This window comes from Oxyura jamaicensis, chromosome 1 (assembly GCF_011077185.1).
Source record: "Oxyura jamaicensis isolate SHBP4307 breed ruddy duck chromosome 1, BPBGC_Ojam_1.0, whole genome shotgun sequence".
In the NCBI taxonomy this organism is placed as follows: Eukaryota; Metazoa; Chordata; class Aves; order Anseriformes; family Anatidae; genus Oxyura; species Oxyura jamaicensis.
The window spans coordinates 182,034,535-182,060,037 of record NC_048893.1 but is presented as its reverse complement, the minus strand read 5'-3'; the positions used below and the strand labels follow the sequence as shown (position 1 = coordinate 182,060,037).

The window sequence follows — 25,503 nt, the reverse complement described above, 5'->3', positions numbered from 1 at the left end:
GTGCATTTTCAACCTGGTGTACCATTGTAACGTGCTGAAATTCACGTGTCAGTCACCGGAGGGTATAAAGGAGACGTCCAATCCATACAAAATAATGCAGTCACAGTAGGAAACCAGTGTTCTACACAAAAGATTGGGCACGTATCGTTGTGCCATGTGAGCCAGAAGGGAATGCATGACTCTGGTCTGGAAATGTACAACTATATGCAATTATGGGCTCTCAGCTGGGAAATGAGCGCCGTCTCCTAGACTACCTCTCAACTGTAATTCTAGGACCTCCTATGTTCCAGTTAGGCAAACTCAATAAAGATTAGATTTGATCATTTCTGGACTAGTTTACCTGCTTTACTGTGCCTTGAAATAACTGATTGTACTAATTCCTCTCCTTCACAAATCAATTTAAGAAGGGAAAACCTCTCAGCAGTTCAGTTAGTGGATTCTAAGTGGAAATAGTATCTCATGGTAGCAGCCTTCCCACACCAATGAATACAAATTTGGCATATCTACAAGTTTTGGCATATTTACAAGACACAGCAGGTGTCTTGTAAACATCCTCAAACTCAGAGTTGGAGTTACATGAACATGCAAACATATTCATGGGCCTTTGCTTCCTAAAAGGGAGATGAGACGAACTGACTTGATGTGCTCTTGTGAAATCTCGTCTTTTAAAAATTTAGAGAAAACCCTAGTTTGTGGAGGAAATTATCTGGTTCCGTTTAACTAGAACAGTGTTTCTGTTTTTTAATTACACTGGTAATAATGCCACATATCAGAAAAAATAGTAGTAGTGAAGTCTGATGAATATTGGTACTACCTTTCCTTACGCTTCTGCAGGTTTTGAAGAATGATGTTGCTGACATCAGCAAGAGAATACTAGGGGTGATTGTGTCTGTTGCTACTCATAAACATGATTGCCTTACTTCCTCTTATTTATTTTAATGTTGTGTTAGAAAATTCCGCTCTAGGATCAGATTTGTTTGGTCTGAGGATATTTTTAGGAGTGTATTTGTCCAGCTCTAACTAAACTTAATTTTGTGTCTCTGGCTTTTGGAAGTAAAGACTGAAAATTGTCTACTGAGAGCCACCAAGGCATGTGACAAGCTATCTGGCAGTAATCTAGGAATGCAATTACATGTGTTCAGTTATGTGCCTCGTTTGTTAGGTTAGAGTCTTAAAATCATGCAAGGTGGAGGCCTCCTAGGACATGAAAACTCAACCATTTTATCTTATTTTAGTGCTTTGACTTAATTTTTAAAAGTTTGAGAAAATCCATTATTTCTTCACTCAGTTAATTTTGAAGCCTCACAGTTTTTATTTTACTTCTGATAGCAATCATTGATTTATTGAGTGTAAAATAAAAACACAAGTCCTAGCAGCTGTACGTTCAGAAAGGTTTTCCTTCAGTTTCCTTTTTTTGGAAAGGCTTTAAATATCTTACAGCCCAGGAGTCCAGTTCTGCAATTGCCTAAACTGAATAGATATATCCATGGATTATAGTACTTTAATATGCAGATCAAAAGCTGGTGGATGAGATTTTTAAACAGGGCTGGACTGATGCAGGGGAAATGGCTAGGTGTCTGAGAATTGAGGTGAAGCACACATAGACCAGTAGCTAAAAGAAAAGGCAGAACTACAAATAAACTTGTTTTGCTATTTTTAGAGTTTCCTGCTGGTTGCTTAAAAATCCCTGAGCTTAAAAGGTCTTACTTACAAATGTTCAGTATCTTTCAAACAGTCATTTCAAACTAGTGCAGGGAACCAAATGAAGCCTGACACTTGGAATCTGGGGGAGGCAATATCATTTTTTCCCTAATTAAAAAAAAAAAAAAAAGTGTTCTGGGAAACAGATCAGCATTCATCATGTTGTAGCCAACAATATTGGTATTGACTTGAACAAGGTAAGTAACATTTTTAGGATTGATGTACATCATTCCTAATTATTATTAATAATGGTTTTTGTTTCACTTTTCATGTTAAATACTGTAATAGTTCGTGGAAGGACATTGTCAATATTAAACCCAAAACAGCTCAAAATCTTTGCAGCTGTAAATGTGTGAAAGCTTGAGTGTTTAAATTATTTGTTTCATGTGTATGCCTTTTACCTCCTTAAAAAGAAAAAAAAAGGGGGGGGAGTATTGGGAGACATGCATCTGGTATTAAAGAAAATATTTTTGGTTTAGGAGTATGCATAGTGTGTATCACAAAGGTATCACAAAATAGGCAACAATTCTTGTTGAAACAGCAAATACTTGAAAAATTCACAAGATGAACAACAAAATCACAGAAAGTGTGCCCTTAATTCCAAAGTGAATATTTTACCAAACAGGTTTTTGATATGAGGAACAAAATGTACATGGAACAGCATGTGATACAGACCCAGTATAACATTTTAAACACCTTTTAAGCTTGCTGACTTTTCCCATGCTTATATTTAGGTAAAGTTTAAATGGTTCAAATCAATACTATTTTGCTTGGATTAAAAAGGTTAACATTTTCCCTATGTGGATGGTTGATTTGGGGGATTTCTTAAGTGTAAGAATTAACTAATTCTTTCTTGTGCATGTTCTTCCATATAGTAGAATAAGGGAAAGGCCTTAATTCTCCATTCCGCTGTATAGCGAAATGAGCTAAAAAGTCTAAAGACACAGATACGCTTTTTTTTTTTTTTCCCTCAGTGCTGATGTGCTATTCTGGGATACATGCTGACCTACTTTCTGTGTTTCCAGAAAGAAAGCTAAAAAATTTTGGCTAGGGTTGCAGAAAGGTTTTGATTTATTTTTTCAGGGGATTTTTGTACATCCGCTTACATAAACACACCCACACCCGTGTGTTGGCTAATGTGGGTGTTGGTGTATGCTAGCAAATCAAGATTGCCACTTTTTGTACAATTTCAGTAATAACAGCAGCAGAGCCCTAGACTCCTGCCTTTTGAGGGTTTGATAGGAAGATTCCGTTCTAGTGGTGCAGTTTGTTATTCAGTTACATGATACAATAGAAATCTTTCAATTCCCTATAGAAACTTGCAAATTTACTTCAAAATCTTATATATTTTTCCATTTTCTTCACCATTATCTTAAAACCGGATGGTAAAACCCATTTGAATCGTTCACATTGTGCATCCCGTTATTCACCAGTCTGACCATCAAAGAATGTTCATCCCATTAGGTTGCCATTCCCAATTAAATAATGACATATACAGTTTGGGGATTGTATGAACAAATTATGAGAGAACAAATAATGAGAGATGAAGACCTGCTCCAGCTTAGGACAGAAGAAATTCATCAGCCCTGGCATCACTGCACTCATGTGTGGGCCCTTCCTAGCAGAGCAGGTCTGCTGGTGGAAGAAAATTCTTCTCAGCTTATGATGACTGTAGTCCAGAAAGTCTTGGTGTGGCGTTCCTCTCATCTAACTTTTACGACCATACAAAGATTGAGTATCTGTAAGCCTTAGTAAAAGTCTGCAGTTAATGGGAAAAGACAATTATCCCTACCCTAAGACAGGTGAGATAAATTCTGCCTTGCGGAGCTACATCCTTCCCTCCTTGTTAGCTATGGGTAGAGTTCAGACTTTGGCAATTTCATCTTTGAATGTCCCCAGCAAGATGAGAGAAGTCAAATCCTTTTTCTTTGCATATACCACTGCTATGGTAAGGAGTTTGTTGAATATCTGTGCTGTAGTTCTACTGAGAGAGGCCTCAAAGTACCATGAACGACAGGTCTTGTACTTCTCTGACTGACAGACGAGAGTTTTATGACCTAGTTAAGCTAACTTGTGGGTATGGTATATGTATATTTTTCTAAGGCATTTCATTTGATACTTCTTTTTAGATTATAACATAAAGACCATATTCAGCACTTTTCAAAAACTCTGCCTCACAAATCTTCATTTTTAAGTGATAATTAGCTCTGTGTGAGAGTTATATTAAGAAATCTATAGATTCAAAGCTTCTGGTGGCATTTTTTAGTATTTGGGTGGTGTACAGCTTGTGCTTAAGTAGCCTTTTGCAGTGCTGCTACTTCCCGTGTTGTCTGATTGTTGTCAGCAATGAGGAAACTGAATTACTATGGTGTCCTGATAGTCATGATAGTGAGGCCCTGGCACAGGTTGCCCAGAGAAGTTGTAGATGCCCCATCCCTGGAGGTGCTCAAGGCCAGGCTGGATGGGGCTTTGGGCAACCTGGTCTGGTGGGAGGTGTCCCTGCCCATGGCAGGGGGGTGGGACTGGGTGGGCTTTAAGGTCCCTTCCAACCCAAACCATCCTGTGATTCTGTGATCGTGGGCCAGCTATTCCCAAAAACTAACTTGAACCTTCAGTAGAGTTAGTGGGGAGCCAGAGATTTCTCTAGGAGGTTAATTGAGAGCTCTGCTCAGGTTTCATCTCCGGAGAGATCACCAGGGAAAACTGGTTCTAGCTTCCAGGCTAAAGTTAGGCTTTGTAATTTAATTCCTAATAGTCTCCAATACTTTCCAAAAGGCTATCTTTAACTAGCAGGAAAAACGCTAGCTGTATACAGTTAGTCTAGCTGACCCTCACTTACCCTTACCTCTTGTTCTTATGTTCTTTGGCTGTTTTCTGTGCTGTGCAAGCAGATGTGTCCTGCTCTTAATGCTTGACAAACATATCCAGGTATCCCATTTCAGCTGAAATGATATCAAAACTTCCCACATTTCTGTGTTTCTAATCAGTGTAGGAACCAAGAGGATCTGGGTATTTTTAGGTCCTCTTGGTTCCTCCCTCCCCCCAAATATTTATTACATTTGCACTCTATGCTGAAAGACCTGTTCCCCTAATATTCTGCTGTCTGGATTCGGGACTTGGAAGTAAAACCCTACATCGTTTTCTCCACCTAAGAGAGACAAAAGTGATATGGCCACCTGTATGAAACACCATGAGTAAGTCTGATCACTGCTGTCATACTTATCGCTTCCACAGCTGAAAGTTTTTCTCCAATGCCGAGTCACTTCATCAGCTAAATTTATAGTGCTAACCTGACAGTAGTGCTTATCTACAAAAAAATGTAAGGGTAATGTTTCTTAATGCAAATTGATTGAAGGATTTATCTTACTGATACATGTGTTCCTGAAAATAATTAGTTGCTATAGTGCCATCACTTTTTCTTGAACGCTTGGATAATTACGGAAGCATTTAGGAATGTATTTTTCATCTTTGCCTGTCCTGGAGACTGGTAACAACTTGACTTTCCCAGAGATAAGCCACATCATGGTATTCTATACTATCACAGGCAATAGTTCTTCAAATTCCTCATGAAGCTTGTCTGAAATGTCAGAAAATTGTAGTTTATCCAAGCTATGTGAGCATAGAGCAACACGGCTGCGCATTCCATATTTGAGTATCTTTGAATCTAGGTTAATTTCAGGATGATAATCCTAAGAGCTCTCAATGACCTACGGTACACCTGAAAAATTTATGCTTTCTCAGGATTTTGCCACTCTCCTTAATTTGAGTTAATTTGAGACCCACTCTCCTGGGTCTGAACTTGCAGGAGGCAGAAGGAAGGCAGCGTTCTTGCATCTTCCTGGACTGTGGATTTAATTACTGGAAGAATTCGTCCGGAGTTTCGCTGTGCTTTGGGAGTGTTGCAGGATTTATCTACCTTGGCAGGGTTTTTCCTCTCTAACTAAGCTCTTAATTGACTTTATGTGAAATAAATGCCCCAGTTTTGAAACCTTATACAGAGATAACAGTGAAAGTCAGTAAGGAGTGGAAGGGTGTTTCTCGGCGAGCTGAGATGTGTTGATTAATGTTCACAGTCAGCGGGCAAACAGGTGTCTTAAAATATGTGCTCGCTGCACTGAGTTTCTGACTTAAAGAAAACTGTGCGATAACCCAGGTCGACATTAACAGTGTGTTTTTCTCACATGTTTTCATACTTGTTACTAGTTAGAATAAGGTTGTGTAATCTTTTTAAAACTTAGCGGTTGTGCAGCCAACGTTGAGGGAATTAACTCTCCCTTTTTTGTTGCTGCAAGAGTGATCTTTATTTTGTATTTCATTGCATACGGTAGTATGTAGGATTTAAAAAATAAAACAGTGTTTATCTTAGGAGTGTTGTGCCACCGCAGCTGTGTGCAGGGACAGACTTTCAGCAACACAGTCCCAAAAGGCAGCATCTGTTAAACACATGATCTGTTCTGTCTTTTTTGCCTGTATTACAGCACTTGCAACAGGGATGCAACTATTCTCTTCTCCTATTACTGTTTTGAGATGTGCCTGCTGTCATTCTTGCAAATTGACTATTGTCAAATTAGTCTTAATTGTAGTTAACCCAGGCCAGTACATAGTCATAAAGAATCTCAACCAATTTTTTAAATGCTTTTCCAGTTCATTCTTGTTCTGCTTGTATTAATAATAATGGTATCCACTTAGGGTCCTAATCAGAATAATCATCGGAAAACCGAATAATCAGTATAAATCTGTACAGGTTTTTAGCCACATCTATGAAAACACACAGACACACTCCTATAAATCTAACACTGGTGTGCAGACTGTACAAACTATGCCAGATCTGTAGCAGCATAATACAGGATATAATATTTTTTCTAGTCATGTTCAGGAACAATGTTTCAGTCATGCCTTGGATGCCATTTTGCCATAAAGCTGATTCTTTAAAAAGTCAGTGGAAAATAATGAGTAAAACTGGGAGCTTTTAATTGCGGTAGTGTAAAAAAGTTCTGCTTTTTAACTAGTTAGGTGCTGATGCATCTTCATGAAACAAAGTGGAGGAAAGAAAACCCTACAATTTCTCTGAATTCATGTAAGTCTATACAGGGAATTTTATTTTCCTTTTCATGTTGTGTTTTATTTTTTCCCATTCTTCAGTCTTCAAGTGTGAAAAACTTAGCATTTTTCGCTTACCCTTAATGCTTGCTTTAAGGATGAGCCCTTTAGGAGTTTGCCAAGCAGTGCTTGCCATTGCTCGAGGCAGCACAATGCATCAGTTACTTGCCGTTGGCCACTGTTTCCTGTGGTTTGGGGAGGCTGAGTTTCCTCACATCCTCTTCTTTCTCCTATTTTTTCATTTCACCCATGTACTGGCTGTAATATTTTATCTCTGAGTATGGAAAACAATAATTGAAAAACAGTATTTGGGAAGCTCTTCCCTTCATTGCTTTCTTTCACTTTTTCCATGGCAACGTATCAGGAGCAGAGCTCCACAGTGTTTCTGAATCCACGTTTATCTATTTGTGTAGAGAGACTTTCCCTCAGCCTCTCTCATTTTATGTGGTGATTCTTGGCGTATGGTAGGTATCAGAGAGGGAGGGAGGAAGAGAGGTCAGTTGTAGCTAGAGATGTGTAGAAGTTCTGAAGGAAGTGATGCCATACTTAGGTTCCTACATAAAGATTTTAGAAACCTAGGGTTTCTTTGCATTATGGAATCAAAATTCAGCAAAGCGTGAGCCACACATTTTTCTAATTCAGGTGTGGTTTAGAGAGGTGACAGAACTCTGTTTTAAGACTTAAAATGTTTATTTTTACATACCTATGTAGGCAGAAAAATATTTTTTATGAAAGAAGTACCTTACAGCCTTGCTGTTAGATTAAAAAAGTGGATCTTATTAATAGCATCCAAATGCAAAATCACAAAAGTTTAATGTTGTAAAATTAAATTGTAAAAGCTAGGTCCTGTATGTCTAGTATTAGATGTTTATTGATAAACCAGAGTACAGAGGGAGATATTAGTGTGTATGATTTTTGCTGCTGTAGGTGAACAAGAAGTAGTCCTAGGCTGGCAACATGGCTCTGACTTTAGCACCTAGCCTTGCTTTAAACAAGGAGGTTTTTTAAAAATACAGTCGCTATTTGATGCCATTACCAGCAGAACGTGGCTCTGAATATTTGAATTCTGCAGATGAGGCTGTAGGCTTCAAGCTCTCTGCCCATGAGCACAGTATGGTATAGGCAAGTTTTCCAGGAGGGAGTTCTGAGGAGCTTCTTCTGTCGATACACATGATGGTGTAAGTGGACAAGAAATGGCAAGCCATGACGACTTATTGTGCAGGGAAGAGAGCTGTTGGTTCTCAGAGCGATGATGGTGTCTGGTGCAGGACATGTTCAGTTCAGGCCTGTGCATGTACAGGCACCTGCTCTCGTGAGTCAAGTCCAGTTCCTTTTTGCCTGCTTTAGAGGGAGCTCCTACTCCAGTTTCAAAGTCAAGCCCAGAGAAATCAGATTTTCAGTTTTGTTTGAATAATTGGCAGAAGAATTTGTGACTTTACACAGGACAGGGTTAGACTTGGAGCCACAGATGAGTGAGATCCATGTCTGATCCACCATTGCTTGAAGGAGAATTGATTGCTGGTGATTTTTAAAACAGGTTTGTAAGTTTGAGGAGGCTCTGGAAGTCTCTGCTTATCGGTGGTTACATGAGGCTATCAGCCCTTTTGAGGGCGGAGGGGCATCCTGTAGTTGTGAAGAAGAACTTGTCCTTGGCACACCTCTTAGCTTACAGAGGTTCTACCAAGTATGAGGAAAAAAAAAAAACAGAATGAACTAGACACCCACGTTTTCTCCTTCATCTTTATTTGTAAACGTAATTCCTGATTTTCAGGCATGGGTCATGATTTTTTTTTAATACTTGAGATTAATAGTCTTTGTTTCTGAAGCTTGCTGATGTGTTTCTGTGAATCCTGCAGTGCTGTGCCTGTTTGGTGTCATTATGGAGAAAAAGCAAAGAAAAAAAATTAATAGAGAGAGGAAATACGTGATCATAAACATATCAAGGGGTAGGAGTTGGATGAGGTCTGTGGTATTCATAAAGCTGATTTTAGCTGGTCTTTTTACAGATCTTACAATAATCTCTAGTAAAACTTTAATATTCTTATGATGGTCACTTTTACCTTATTATTACTACTACTTTAAAATGATGATTCTATCTGCAGAGTGACAGGTTCTTCTTACGCACTGTTCTTCTTATCGCCTGGAAATAATACATTTCTTCGTTATTTTAACAGTTTTATTTAGTGAACTGACTGTTATGGGCTCTGACTTTTGAAACAAGATGGTATGCTTAGATAGTTTCACTGTTTACAACTGTTACATCTATTTTAATTCTGCTTCGTCTTAACTGGAACGTATTCTGGTCAGATGCTGTTCCAGTAGAAACTTGATCTCAATATAAATGTAATAAATTTAATCCATTTTAAACTCTTAACATTGTTTAAAACTTCTTGAAATGAACATATTTGGAATATTTGTGTCTGCACCTGGAGGTAATCTGCACATCTGTGCTTTGTGATGCTGTAGCAATGTCACATCGGTTCTTGTGTACCACTCCCTTTTGTAGCAGGGCTCAGGAGCTGAAACTCCTGTCCTCAGGGTTGTGCCTCAGTCATGCCTTCACAGCAGCTGCTAAGGATGTGTCCCCGTGTTTCCAGGAGCTCTGGCTGCAGCTGTGTAACCCTCGTTTTCCTGTCAGTTGGTATCACAAATGGGACCGCTTCATAAGTAGTTCTGAGGATGCTGAAATACAGCCAAGTATACAGAAAGCAAACAGTATTTCCCTAACAAATGGCATTCAGACCTAGGGAGAGAATGAAGTTAAGTCAAAGCGTATATAAATCTGTATATTACGCTTCCTGTAAAAAGGGATTCACCGACAGCGTGCCGGACAAAGAGCTTTAAACCTCTGTGGGTGCCAGATATCAAGAATACAGGCACTGTTCTGACTCTCCTGCAAGTGTAACCAGCTATGAAAAAGAATAGCTTGCTGGCTGATGAAGATGGAATGCATTTGTCCTCCGAGACAAGAATTAAGATGCAGATTGAAGACGGCTTTTGTCTCCAGGGAAAACTAAGGGGAGGCTCACACCTTGCAGTTTGTGTGCTTCTTTGTCCAGTACCATTGCTTGAGGAGATGCCTTTGTGATTGCTAGATGAAACCGAGAGCGTTGGTTTAGAAAAGCAGTTGAATAAAACTAGGAGATGTTTCTGTCACTGTTAGGAATTCATCTGCATTTATTGTATTGTTACTAAAACTCTAGAATTACTACAGCGAAGTGTGCCTTTCCTATTCAGAGCAACGTGCTATGCAGGTAAGTGAAGACGGTTACTGTGGAGAACGTGGAGAAGCTGGAAAGCTGCAGGTTCAGCATGTGACATACTTCGAGCTGATACTGAGCAATAAAGGTTAGCTACACCTGGCTGCTCAGACCACTGCACTTCTGATGTCCAGGTTTGTCCCAGTGTGAGAGTATGATGAAACTTAGGCCAACAGGAGCCTGGACAGTAATGCTTTCTGATATTCTGGAATCTAATCCCACTAGATCCAATATAGTTCTTCCCTATTTTTTTTCTACCCCAAAAGCATAACTATTAGAAGAACAAAGTGGAGCTCTTGGCCTGGATGATGTGGGATCATGACAACGTTGGTTTAGAATTTAAATGGTGCTGGAGAGAAGGCAGTCTGCACTCTGAAGATCTGGGTACATGGATTTCACCTAGATCCAAACTGAAGTGGAAGTTGAATGGTCAGAATCTCCCCCTTGGTGTGAATGACACACCATGTGTTTCATTATGTGGATTCAGGAGTAGTCTCTAGACTCAAAACAGGAACAGCTATTGAAGAGCTACATGTTTCTACTGGATCCAAAGGCTGGTGATAGTTGTTATCTTTGTTTTGTTTGTGCAGGTAATGATATAACACCGGGTGCTAGCCCTGGGTTTCAAGATCACATCCTTGTGTCAGGTTGTAACGTACAGCCCGTTGAGACCTTAGGCATTGACATTCAGTCAGGGTGTGAAGGAAGCAAAGTGACCGTGACTCAAAATGAAATATTCATAGACGCAAAGAGAACTGCATAGCAGAATTTTCTCTCCTGCCCTATTTTCAGTCTGATACTTAAATCAAATATATATTTCTGATACACTTCCTGTATTTTTTTGCTTACTATGTAGAAAAGGGATGTGAAGCTTGATTTAGGTCTGTCCCATTACATTACACCCTTACTAAAGGATGAGGTACATTTTGGCCCACTTGCTTCCTTCCTCTTCATTAATAAAATTTCATGTAATACAGCGTCCAGAGTCCTGTGCAAGGGACTATTTCTGCCTCAGGGCATCCCCATCTATCTGTGTTTCATCTCATCCAGCCCTGAATCATATGCAAATTTCCCACGTTGAAATTTTAAAAGGTCTGTATATTATTAATAATCCATATCTATATTTGCCTAACTGTCCATGAGAAGCAGAATTTTCATCATCCTTTAGTTTTCATGGGAAGCAAGGAAGAACACTGCATTTCCCAAATCTCTGGGATCATTTCAGACAGTGGCCTCACACAACAGCAAGTATAGAATAAAATCTTTATAATTGAAGGATTTTTTCATTAAAACTGCCCTCTCTAAAAAGTTCCAAATATTTTGACTTTTTTCATCTATACCTTTAATACTTTTATAGTTCTAATAGAAACTGAAAGTACTTTTCAGTTCTAATAGAAACTGCAATGGACTGTCATTATTTCACAGATATGTGCGAAGAAAATTTAATTTATGTAAAAATAGTAAATGCTCAGAAGTGGTCTTAAGTAGAAAAATGTCTCTGAAATTTGTAGCCTTCTTATTTGTAGCTTGCTTGTAGTGTATATGCTTTCTGCTCACCATGCAACAGAAATACAGAGACATCTGTCATGCTTTGTTCGGGACTCATGCTATATCCTACAAAGTAAAATTCCTTTGTACCCTCTAGGTCTTTCTCCTGTAATTGCATCCAGAGCATAGGCCTAACATACCAGACTGCAGTGCATTAATAACAAGCATGGTTTTGTAATTGAGTGTTACAGCCGTGCGGATTCTGGGAAGTTCCACCCACAGCTTTTGATCTTTGGAAAATCCCCAGCCTCTGGATTGTCACTCGGGCAAAGCTGCATGTCCTGACTGCTCAGGGGCCACTTGCAAGGAGCCCTCCCCGCCACTTTGGTTCCTAAGCTGTTCCTGTTTATGCTGGTGCCTGCCAGAAAAACTCCTATTTCCAGGGTTTGCGCTGCTTTTCTGTTGGAGAAGGATCAACTTTCGAGTCCTTGTGAAGATAAGGCTCTAGCTGCTATCATGTAATGAGAACATCGGTGTGAAGCGAAATTATTACAAATGGATATTAGCATATGAATTGTTCTGCTTATGAAATACTGTGACGTGAGTCAGCTTCCCTTGTTAATATGGGAAGTGCATGTTATGTATCAAACATCAAGGGACTAGGATTGTTTTAGAGCCAGATTACAACATTAACTCTATATTTTATTTGTTGTTGACAAACAACAATATGACCACATGCTTATCTTCTTTCAGCTGACAGAAAATGCATTGAAACACTAGGCCAAACCTCCTGTCGATAGTAATCTATTAAAATCAGTATGCCAACATAGCAAGCAACTCTGAAAATGCCATGTTCTCTTCTTAATATTTTGTCTGCTTGTGCTCAAGTAGGCGAGGAATTGTCTGGGTTTGATGCTTATTTCTGTTTTCTGTGACTCTAATTCAATATTATCTCTCTCAAATTAAAACAGTGAATGTAGTGCTGCAGTGCACGATACGACCAGCCTCTAATACTCTCATTTAGCTTGCTCTAAGGTCAGATGTAGCCTGGCAACTCGGTACTAATGACACTGTTCTATGAGTCAAGTGGTTGCTACCAGCGTAGAAATTAATGTGGATCTAAAATAATCTCTTTGGTGTCTTTGAGAGCACGACCATGACTGCTGTTCCTCTTATACCTGCTTTTGAAAAATGATGATTGACTTGAGGGAGAGATTTTTCGGAAGCTAAGGCTGTATTAAATCCAGGCTCTTTGTTTATAGCAGCATTAGACTGTGGGATAAATGGGTTAATTCAAGCAGAGGATCTCTCAGCTGTTCACACCCTACGCATTAAGACAGCCAGGTTATTCCGGGGAATTAAACCAATCATTTTTGCGTAGCAGTTTTAAGGCTTGAACAGCTGTACATATTCTTCACTTTTTGATTCCCTGTTTTTAATTCTTGCACTGTTTAACTTTCATGTTTGAAATAAAAAACAAAATGACTTTGTACCATGTCGTATGTTTGTAGATCTGTGACTGTTCCACCATGGGTAGGGGATGAGACCTAGGTAGTAAGTGCATTTGAGAAATGAGGGCAGAAAAAAAAAAAAAAAGAAAAAAATAAATAATAAAAAAAGTGTTTCTGAATTGATTTCTAGTGCTTAGCAGTATCTTTAGAGCAAGCAGATGCCCAAGAGCTCTCAGCTTGATTGTTATTGATTTGATTTCTTCAGACATTTCTGACACCTGTAACACCCACCCATAATGCAGTATGTAGCTTGTGTATTGCTTTTGTAATCTTAGTCTTAAAAAGATTTTAACTAGATGTAACCTGGCACTGTCAGTAGAAGAAATGATCCACATATCCCTTTCCTGGCTGCTTATGCCTGCCTTTTTGTCCTTTGTGGCAGCATGGCTAAAAAGAAAGAAAGAAAGCAAAGGTTGGCCTAGATTTGTTCCATGGTTTGTTCTGTGGCCTCAAAAGTGGGTGCTAATGTAACAAGGAGGGAGGCTTCACGGGCTACAGGCAAGAGGAAGGATGGGACTCGATTTATTTTTTATTTTATTGAGTTGTGCTGGCTTAAAATGTTAGTGCAGCTCAGACTTCCCTTTCCTGCCACAGCAGTTCCTCCAACATATGTGCCAATGAGGCCTCATCCTCCCTTGGCACTATTTATGTACCGTTCTAATCTGGTACGTATAGTACGATGGGAAGGCCTGTGAATAAAATGCACACCAGTGTGGGCATTACTTTACCACACCAGATGGAAATTTATTGTGGTGGCAGATTTCCTCCCATAATATAGTTTTTCTGAGCCTGCCTCTGCTGGCTGACACATTGAGAACACTTTTTAGGAACACTTTTTATTTCTCCTGTTGATGAGCAAGAATATTTTCCTCAGCTGAAAGCACAAATGACAGCTCTAATATAGTCATAATAACACGTGGGTAACTGCACATGAAATATAACTAGATTTGCTGCCATACTATTCAACAAAGCATAATGATCATTTCACCTGTGAGAAAACTTATTTTTCTGAGACCTGGACCATGCTAAATCTGTGGCCTTACATGTGTGTTTCTGCAGTACAGAATATAGTTCAAACACAAATGAGTTATCAAATACCACTTTCCTTTATCTTTCATTTAACAAACTTTAATAATAAAATTAAAAAAAAAAAAAAAAACAGTAATAGAAACTGCAGAGAATAAAATTTGGTAGTCTGCTGGAGGCAAGAGGTATGATGTCCTGATTTAGCCTTTAGCTGTAATGGATAAATCTGATGATCAGTTTGCTAAATTGGGCTTTTTCATTATTACGCTGTGCTTTCAAAATTGTAAGAAAATACTGAACTACACAGAACCTACTAGAGAAGCATGAGCCTTTGCCACCTTGAAAGCGTAGCCAAATTATATTTCCTGTGCTTTGTTTTTCATTGTTTGAGCACTTACATGATTTGGCACCAAACTTAACACAATTATTGCTTCATTTTAGGAATCTCTTCTGAAATACCTTGTTTAAACCTTTGAGGGGATAAATAAATAATCCTTCTCCTTTATCTTCTATGCTCAAACAACTGTAATAGATTAATGACACGTTTTTTCCGTATTAACCATGTTGATTAGTCCTACTCTATTATAATTTTGGTGGTTTACTCAGCAATTAATTACTTTAATCACAGTTTTAAATAAAAGGTTTAGTGAAATGTAATTCCTTCAACTACGCTGTAGCCTTCTAAGAATATATATTAGAGACTGGAGAATAAAATATGTACATATAATTTTCAATTATTAACTTACTTTTGAAAAGAATTCAGCCACTCGAATCTCTATTTTGTTCTGGATTCCTAGATGTATATGATAGGAGCTTTGTGACTAATTGCATAAATGTTAACCCATTTATTTCCACACATCATGCTTGCGGTTTGGAGGGGGGGGTTGTTTTGTTTTATTTCTCCCTCTTGTTTTATTTCTGTTTATAAAAGTGCAAAGCTTCCATCTTCAAGTAGAAAATAGGAGATCTGAGAGAGGTAACTATCACTGCAACATTGATGGAGAAGAATCTCAAATTTTACCAAGAGTGTTCTTTTCCTTTCTATCTGTAACTGAATCTCAAAATCTCTTTTATTTATTTATTTATTTATTACTTTGAATGCTCAGTGCTTCTGCTGTAATCCTTGGGTCTTATAATTAACAAACAGCTCTTCAAAGAGCTCTCCCCCATCTCAAGTTGTTCTTTTGTATTGTACTGTAACTTACTCTCTAGTGGTCTCATTTGGGAGTAGACTACAAATTTTTATACATTTCCCTCAAAGATGAGAAAATCTCCAAGAGAAGATACATAAACTAAATCACTAGAAGAGTTAGGCCACTAAAACAGCACTTAGGGACCCAAGTCCAACAACTTTCAGACACCATCTGTAACCTCAGCTTCTGTTCTGCTGCCTACACCTAATCCTACGCTAAGGATTTTCAGGTTTTAGACTATTTGCACTTACAAATTGTTAGGTCTGCGTGAATTCTCAGAGTATGCCTCCTAGAGCGCATCCTAAAAAAGCAACTCAAGGATGAGATGCGTTGGGTTTTCATCTGTCCCATCCAGGACTGCCACCATAAGGCCACTCAGGGGTAAACTCATCATAGATTGCTGTGTGCTGCTGCTGGATCAAGGCCTTCAACCCTTGACAGGTTCCCCTCGTTCAAAAGAGCGCGGTGCCTATTGTGCCTTTGAGCATCCCAGCAGTCCCAGCAGTGCTTCCTCCTTTTGGTATTGTTGCACGTGGCATGAATATTGATGGAGCTGGAGAAGGTAAGACTGTATAGTGCAGCAGTTGTGCCACTCGGCTAGAATATGGGACAGTTTCAAGTCACGCTTCTAATGAGTATTTAATTATTTATACGTTGTGGAACAGTTTCAGCAAGAAAAGTGAAGAGCTCTTTCCAGAATATCCTGGTGCTTAGGTCACTTAGTGAAGATGTTGAAATTTTATTTAACGCTGCTGTCAAATTTCAATTTAAAGCTCCTCAAGTGTCAATTCTTGCATTTGGTATTTGTAGTTTTTCAGTCTTCACACATGGTTCAAATAATATCCTCAGATTTAAGCACTTTCTGTTGTATTGAAAAGCTTTTGATTCAGTTACTTTGCTTTAGTTGGACCAGTGGGAATGGTCCCAGTATTTCTTATGGTCCCTGAATATTTCTTACGTTGATTGAGTCAAAGCTGAAAAATCAAATGGAACTGGGAAAGAAGGGAGGGGAAAAGGAAACTTTCTCTGACCTGTTTTTTTTAATATATATTTTTTAAATTAACTGGAAAAAAAATAGGATAAGATATGCAAATTCTACAGATTTGAAGGTCATGATAGAAATATTTTGGCCTCTAATGGTGAAGACCTGTGCCTGGAGCAATTTTTAGAATGGACCCAAGCAATCTAGGTATACAATTCCCTTTGGTAACAACCTAATTCTGACCTAACCTATTTTGGAGTCCAGTGGGATTTTCAAAAGCTTATTTCTGCATATAAACAGAGCTCAAGATCATTTTAGTACTTGAAATTCAGAAATAATCACTTTGTTACCTGCAGTCAGCATTTATTTGGTTTAAATTAGTTTGGTTTAAATAATCAGCTTGTTCTGAATGCAGGGTCCAGTGTATCTGAGATTGGATTGTTACATTCATAATTTCAACTTCCAGCCAAATACAAATTAGTTCCTAGAGGAAGAAGAAAAATCTAGCAGACTATTTACATCTTTCTGCATTTCTAACGCAATAAAATGTTTTAAAAAGCTAATCATCTACATAAACATATATAAAAATATATCATTTCCTGTCTTTCCTTCTAGAAGTATAGGTGAATTTTTTATTACTTGTCGACAATAATAAAGGTTTTACTGAATTTCACACAAAAACTTTATTTGGAGCAGCCAAACTCATGATCATTACACCAATCATGAAACGTACCCTATCTTTTGGAAAGAAATTAAAGCTTTCATATTTTAAGTGTTTTAAATGACAAGGAAAAATCAACTTCTAGCTTCAGTTGTTAAAATCTGGTTGCGTTAAGTATCCATGGTTGAAGCATTAGCTGCTGACACTTCAAATTACCACTGGTTATTCACTTCGCACTAAGTTATTTTTATTTAATACAAAAATGCTCATACATACGAGATTTGTTAGGTTTAACTTAGTAATGAATTTTGTCTCATCTATGATAGAATTCTAAGTAAGAAAATCAGCAGTTTCATGGAAAGTGTTGGGATTTGCCTTTTTTTCTTTTTAATGTTTGGAGAAAGGAAAACTGTATTCGTGGGAGGCTCAAAAGATAACTGGGATAACTGGAACTACAAAAACAACAACAAAAAATGTACAAACCTCTAGTAAACACCGAGGCTTTTATTTAGATGGAGAATTTACGGACCACCTTCTTCTTATGCATGTTGAAATGGCTCAGGTTTAGTGGTCAGCAGTTACATATACAGAAAATCAGTCACACTGATGGCTCTTTGATTTTGATTCCAATAAGGAAATAACACCCTTGTTTCTTGAGGAAATGAATAAATAAGCTTAAGTAATTGTGGCTGTAAAAACTTCGGAGTTTTGGATTTGTTTACCAGTCTAAAAATGTAACATCAACAAAGGACAGGGCTAAGAACCTGAACACACTGCTTGGGTTGCTCGGGTTGTTCCTTTCCCAGGCAAGTACCAAGGCAGTTGACTGGGTTGGTTTTTGTTTTGCTTTGCTTTTTCTCTCACTTTTTTTTTTTTTTTTTTTTTTTTTGAGGTTTAACATCACCTGTTTTGCTTGCCAAGACAATGAAGTATTAATGAACAGATCTGACAAATGCCGTTGGTAAAACACAACCGCTAGCCCTAGACAGTGCCTGTTACTGAAGTGTTATTTTCCCCTTTGCGCAGGCTGTGCTGCTGGGTTCAGGTTTGTTGAACTTCCGAATTACCTCAAACCTTTCAAAGTAATGATTTCGGCGTGTCTCCTCCCCGTGCAGTTGAAGTGATGCAAGGAGGGGCGATGCGGTAACCCTACACCTGTTGCAGCACACGCCTATCAACTCGCTAAACTTCCCAGGCAAGTGCTGAGCTGGGCATGAGAACATCTCTGAGATTGCCTGGGTCCGGAGCCACTAGTCATAAGCCTTGTGGATGTGCAGGTTGGCTTTGCGCAGGGGTGGCTTTACAAGTTAATGCTCTATAATGGCAGTCGACGACAGCAACTTGTACTCTAGGACTAGGAGTAAACTGCACTCCTGTCCGAATCGTTACAAATCAGCACGACGGAGTAGCCTACCACCAGACATCCTGCTAGAAAATGACTTTAAAGGAAAGTTGCAAAGAAATATTAAGAATATAGAGCCTATACATCCCAGGCGCCCTAAGAAAAGACCTTCTATATTTTCAGGTAGGAAATGCTATGTTAATGGTGTGTTGGTAGAAAATCTTTTAAACCTTTTTGGTAATTGAGAAATTCAGTGGCTGACTCCAGTGAGAGTTTCTTCTGTTTTAAAACCTAAGGCAGTCTTCACAGACAGATTTAATAAAGTACCATTTATGTTACATTATGTCACCATTAAAGTGATGGAACCAAAACATAAAATAAAATTCCTTGATATTTTTGGTTTCATTTGCTTGCTTGTGGGGATTTTTTTTAATACGTAGCATTTAAAGGGAATCAGTTGCTTCTCTAGAGCTTAAACTCTGCATTTTGCTTAACCCCACTTACAAGCAATTCAATCAGTAAATGCAGTATAGGTTTATACCTCTTGCTGCTCTAAAGTTCTCTCATTTAATTTTCTGGGGGAGGGTAGTTGGGGCTATGTGGACTTACTCAGTGTAGTTTTTTTTTTTTTTTTTTTTTTTTTTGTGTGTGTGTGTGTGTGTAGCCAGAAATTAACATCCCTAAATACTCAAATGCATACTTTGAATTCCTGTCTTGCACTGGAGCTTGTAATGTTTGTAGTTAATAGTTCAGTTTAACTCCCTGGTTGTTAAGAATATGAGCAAGGTGTAAGAGTGCTTACAGTGAAGCTAATGGCAATTATTTTTTTTGTAATTTATAAAAATTATTTGAAAAATGTCTAAAAATAGGCAACAGATTAGCATGAAGACAAAGGATTTGTTGCCAAACAATCAGATCATCTCTGTGAGGAGGACTTAAAACATTTTGTGGGGGGAAAAAAAAAAAGAATACCAGCTCATCCCTACAAAAAGTGAAGGTGTTTCTGTGAAGCAAACAGAGAAAGTGAAATCCTCTGCTGAAACAAAAATGTCCAGGCTTTAAATTTAGGTTTAAGCTTCCACATGGAAATGTTGATGTTAAAATTCAGGGGGGGGATAGTACAGTCATATAGATTCTTGAAGAGCTATAGTATATAAAAAGGTGGTACTGATTATTTAAATATTACTGTTATTATACTTCTTCATAACAGCTAAACTTATAAGGGTATCTTCTCATTCTTCTCGTGAGCCGAAGGAATGGGAATGCAATGTTAAGAGATGACACAGGGCAGTACCATTTGTGTGGGATTTAGAACCTCAATTAACACCTTTGTTATACAAAGGTATAATTGTCATACAACACCTTAGGAAATGAAGCTTTTTTCCTTGGTCATATTCTACGTCCCAATATAAATAATAATAATAATAAAAGCCTTCTTGTTTCTTAAGTCAGGTGACTCAGACATGCCCAAGGCTCCTGTGCTTCCCAGTGCCTGAACAGGCTCTTCCTGAGGTGATGTGGCCTGCTGGGGACTGGCAAAAGGCATTATTTGGGGCAGGATACAGCTTCTCTTCTTGTTTTATTCCTATCTTTTCTTCTCCTTAATTGTCTCTCTTTTTTACCTCCTGCATCTTTTTCTCTTTTTTCCTCCGGTACATTACATTTGATAGAAAAAACATCCTGAACAGCCTTGTGTTTGCTCTCCAATGTCCGTATTCTCTTGAGCCCACCCAGATTTCTCCCTAAGTCTGTGGTCTGAAGGTTTACATTTAAAAAAATGCAGTTCTTCTCTCTCACTGTTCTCTTTCCACCCTCCCAAATTGCCACGGTAGTAGTAGTAATACTCCATAGTTTGTGCTGCGTCAGATCTGAGCACTTGCATGTGGTTGGTGTGCCTGGCACGCTGCCATTGCACTTAGGAAATCCACTGCAGCCCTGTTACTGTACACTCAAGGGCACTTCACTCAAAGGTAATGCAAATTGCGTGCTGCTATAAGCAATTGATGGAGCATGATGGAAAGATGGGTGTAGCCTTTCGTTTGGGAGGTCAGCAGGATGCATGGGAGAAGCTGCCCTTGATTTGCTTTTGAAAATAGGTTAACGAAGTAAGCTTGAAGTTCTCTAGACCTTTGTCTTATGTGCCATGGATGTGGATTGGGATGGAAATAGAGCTACACGCTGATACACTTGTCGTGCAGTCTGTTGGGTCACTGCTGAAGCAGAAGCTTTCTGAAGAATGAAATGAGTCATGCTTCCTTTCTTCAACCTAGTCATACATAACTATATCTATTTAAAAGTTGTATCATTCTGACTTTTTTCACCTTCTTTTAATTCCAGTGTCTAATCTTAGTCTTTTATTTCACCATGAAACTGTCTCAGTTTTAGGACATGCTTGCAATTTAGTCTGACTGCTTGTACATCTTGTTCTTCCTTTTTTTCTTGTACATCTTGTTCTCCTCTCCTTATTTTCTACCTTAAAGAGTCTTAAGTAATAAAACAGCAGAGACGTACAAAGGCATTTAGGTGCAAGGCATATGGGTCAGTTCATACAACGTTTTACTGTTTTACTTTTTTTTTTTTTCATAATTTACAGCTAGCAACTTACTGTTTAAAAATGAAAGCTGAAACTCTGGAGGAGAGTGGCATATCTGTCTGTCCTATTGTCATGAAGTTAGTCGTTCATGTGCTCCTAGACAGGACTATCCAAACAAAGGTGTCAGGGGTGGTTGTGTTCTTTTCTACATGGCTAGATAAGGGGAACTGCGACTATGAGGAGAAACCATGGCATTGCCAAAGGGGTACACCGAACAGAGATACCTTTTTATTCGATGATGGGGCACAAGTAATCATAATCAACATCACAGGGCCATTCAGTATCAAGAGAGAGCTTTGTAACCTTATAGGATTAGCTGAATTCGTATGGGTATGCTAACATGCACTCAGCTCATACTGCCATGCCTGGGACTGAGCCTTACTCTGCAAGACCATACAAAAATGAGTGGTGCCTTGGCCCAACCTGACGACAAAGGTGTAGCTTGTTAGTGGTAAAAAAGATAGTCAGCCATAAATGGGCCTTAGGAGACCATGTCTTTATAGAGTTACCTAGGAAAGATAAATTGAACTAATGGAAGGGGCATGAATTTAAAATGGATGAGCTAAACATCAATAAACATCTGTGCTACCTCAGCCTGAAGAAAACTAGTTGGTATTTACTAAGAAACTAGTTTTAATCTAGGGAAATGTAGGGTGAGTTTTTGCTTTCGTTGATTTTTTTTTTTGGAAGAAAGCTGTAGATACTGCTTTTGTTTGAGCTTCCTGTTTTTATATTTTATACATTGCAAAAGTGCATGAGATTTTGTTTGGGTTTCTTAATTTTTTGAAGACAGAATAAACTATACAGAAATGACAAAGGTGAAAATACTTAAAAAAAAAAAAAAAAAAAAAGCCAATTCTTATTGTGTGTTGGGCATGTTTCTTTAAGTACCATTGAAAATCTAGTACTTTTATTAGTATATTGTTGTTTTTTTTCCTTCTATGTTTTCATGTACAAGTAGCCTGTGGTATTGTTGAATAATGCTTGTTGATAGTTTCAAAGGACAGGAGGTAAGAAAAACACTATGGATTTTCTGCCTCTCCCAGGAGCAGTCACACCTCCATCTCGTGGCCTATGCCAGTGACTCAGGTGTTGTCTTCACAGCCAATGTCAGCTCTACGTAGTCAGTGGGACAACTAACACATTGCCTCTACTTTTGTAGAAACATCGTGGTTTTGCTGTGAGTTAATCTAACCAAGGTCAGTGGTTAACAGCACTTTAGCTACTGAAAGTAAGATTGTGATTGTAGGTTGCTGGTCTCTGGTTTTTACACCAGAATAGATAGTATTTTTTAACAAACACACTGCTTTTTCTTTCAGTGAAAGTACTGTCGCAGTTAGAAGTCTTGAGGCACTCTCTCAAAGCATTTCTGGAGTTCAGACCAGCATACAGTCTAGCAAAGTCACTTTCTAAAATAAGTAAGTTGACCTGACACTGTATTTGTATGTAAATTAAAATACTGAACATAATGGAAGAAAGAAGGGTTTTATATATACAAAAAATATTTAGAAGTTATTCAACAGTGATACCAATAAATTATTTATTTTTTTATGAGACATTGGGTAAAGCAGTCGGTATGTATGACTCTTTTTTTGATCCTTTTGATTGGCAACATTAATTGGGAAAGGCTTGCCAAAATCTAATTACTTCTAATAAGGATGTTTAAAATCATGGGTACAGTTTGTGTCTTGATTCAAATGAGTTATAATGATCTGTGATCAGTATTTTAATTTGTTGAAGATTTGAATATCCTGTCTCTTCTTGGAATAAATTACACTGCATGGAAACACCATATACTTGTAATCTGCACAGAACAATTTCTGTTCAGTTATGGTACCCTTTATGTCACCCTGCCCATTAAAGCTGGTAGAATGGCTTCTGCTGGTGCTGCATTTTACAAGTATCATCCACTGACAGCAGAAGGGAAGGCAAGAATGACATGTCCCAAAGTTCTTCACTTCCCTTTCTGACTTTAAAAAATAAAAAAAATAAAAAAAAGACTTGTTTTTCATATGTTATTTGTTTCTTATATTGGAGTGGATGGCATTAATTCTGTATGTACAGTTCTTGTATCCTTATGCTAAGATAATTCACCATGTTAACAAAGTGATACACAGGTGATTGAGCACTTGCCCACTCATTGATCTGGGTGAGCGACCACTTTTTTGTAATAGAAATTAAAGAACTGATAACTTGCTTTTTTTCATGGCCTTCTGAATCTTTCTCACTTACGTATTCCAGTGTACATTGCTTAGTATGCCATTCAGCATTTTAGTTCTTGAATGTTTTTCTTTAAGTGTCATTTTCGTCAGAAAGGATGGGTTGATGATTCAGAGGCCAGGTCGGGATTCTGCATTTTGAAAAGTCTGATGTAATGGGTGCGTGTTGTCAAACTTGTTTTCTTTCTTCTTGGGTTTGTTGGTATTTTATGGACTGTGAAGACTGATTTCCTAGTGCTCTTGTAGGATGGTAATGAAGATGATGATACCTTTTATTTGTACTGGGGACACAACAGAAACTGTTTCCATTGGAGAGTGACTTGAGGGTGATGCTGAAGGGGAAGATAGAGAGGAAAGTGAGGTTAAGATACATACGGTTCCTTCTGCTGTTGTGACATTAATTTTTTTTTCTGATATTTGTTTTTTAAAATATCAAAACAAACAGCAACTGTTTTATTGCCACCTAGTTACTAGATGAAGATTTTGCTATATTGCTACCATCTGCTATTATAGACATTAAGACCTTGCTTTAAAGCACTCTGATGATGGAGTGAACAAAACCCATTGTGCACACAGTAACATATTGCAAATCATGTAATTACTAAGGGTTTATAGACTTCACTGTCCTGAAGGATCCTGTGAAGCAATTACAGCATTTGCTTCCTGATCTCAGAAAAAGTTTCTTCATGTGCTGCCTTAGAATGTGAAAAAGAATGTGGTTTAGTAACATGGTTTGCCTGTTTGACCCTTTGTTCTTCTGCTATGTGCTATCTAGAAGATAATGATTAAAGGGTAGAACAAAATCTTAAAACTTGTGCTGATTGCTTTCCATCTGGGAAACATAAAAGGCTCCTCCTTCAGTACAGTTCTATTATTTTGAGGGAGTGGTGAATTAGTATTCAACACTGGTTTCATCTCCAAAATGTATGTTAATATAAAATATTTTTGAATTTAAAATAGAATATCAGCATCCTATCAAATTACTATGAAATGTTAGCAAAATAGAAAACATACAAGAACAAGCCAGTCATTCTTTACATTAAATGGTAAAAGCCATAACTACATTTTGTGTGCAGTAAATGTGTGAGGGCTTGTTAACATTGACATTTGCATATTATTTTTAAGTAAATCTTTTTTTGGCTGTGATAAGACGAGATTCTATTGTCTCCTCTTTCTCTGGTTTAAGAGGCACCCTAAAGGGCAGACTTGCTATAAAAATATGCCCACCTTTGTCCCTTAAAGAATTACTTTTGTGCTAATGGATTATAATAATCATCTACAATAACCCCTTTTTATAGCACTGAGAAATATATATGATTTAATTACAGGAAAGATAGGTATTACTTTTAAAGCCTTACAGAGATGCTTCTGCTGTAATCCAAAGAGTTATCAGCTAAGAAAAATGTTTCAGAAGAATTAGACTGAAAGGTTATCATAATGGCTTTGATTTACCATCTTCCTGATGTATATTTTTCTCCTCTTCTGAAGGGTAATCTTCACGTAAGCTAATGTAGTTAATGACTTTGAAGTGTGTTCTCTTGGCAGTCAGATAGGCCTATGGATTGCATATAAATCACTCAATATATACATCTTGTAAAGTGCTTGCTTACGCATAGGTACTTTGCAGGCTTGCTCGATGCATTTGGTAGGTAACTGTTCTTTCATCTATTTATACTTTACCTAGCCTTAGATACTCAATAGGAGCATACAGTATGCAAGCAAAATCATCTGATAATCTCACAATCCCTGAAGTAAAAATTCTTAATTTTTAATTCACTTTTGTTTCTTTGCTATCATACTGTACCTGAATTTTTAAGGTGGGCGTGAAGGAATAGTTTTAAAAATATGTGTGTGTGTGTTTAGGAGCTTCTGAAAATATTTGATTTCTAGAAGAATAAAATAAATCTGTATTTTATTCATCTGTTTAGGTTCAGAAACTCACATTTTTTCCTGAAGATTGGTATAGACAATAAAATTCATCTTAATTACAAAATACTGTGTAATGAAAACTCTATGAATGTAGCTAGAGTTAGCTGGAAGAATTTCATGGCTGCTTCTCTTGTTGAAGATGCCCTGATCGTGAAAAGAAGTCCTTATAAACCAGCTATGGGCTGACAGATATTGAGTTCAAATATAGAGATTTTTATAAAGAATAAATTACATCAACTGCATTCCTCTATTAAATGTCTTTATTACTAGTAATCAAGAGTCATTCCAGTATTTAATGGAATACTCTTTGAATACTCTTATCAAGTATTAATGGGCTACTCTTTGAATGGAACATGAACTTTATGAATTTAGGGGATTGGATCTTAAATGAGGAATCTGACTTCAGGATTTCAAGAGGTTCTTTGTCATATTTGGGTTGTATGAGGATTTTTGTTTGTTACACTACCCAGGGGTACTGCTTGACTTTCTGTGGGGTTT

General features: G+C 37.9%; 1 protein-coding gene across 7 annotated transcripts in view; it reads left to right on the top strand.

Moving 5' to 3' along the window:
• The window catches only part of FRY (FRY microtubule binding protein), a 235,655-nt gene that overhangs the window by 29,685 nt on the left and 180,467 nt on the right, over positions 1 to 25,503 (top strand). For 3 of the 7 annotated variants that reach the window (XM_035324719.1, XM_035324727.1, XM_035324709.1), the window contains exons 1-2: positions 18,168 to 18,447; positions 22,177 to 22,275. The exons of 1 other annotated variant lie outside the window; for it this stretch is intronic. In XM_035324719.1, coding sequence (XP_035180610.1) covers positions 18,243 to 18,447; positions 22,177 to 22,275 — 304 coding nt within the window. In that variant the 5' untranslated portion in view covers positions 18,168 to 18,242. Of the gene's footprint in view, positions 1 to 8,319; positions 8,339 to 18,167; positions 18,448 to 22,176; positions 22,276 to 25,503 lie in introns of those variants that run through there. 3 more of the 7 variants (XM_035324736.1, XM_035324776.1, XM_035324738.1) reach the window with 3 other exon arrangements.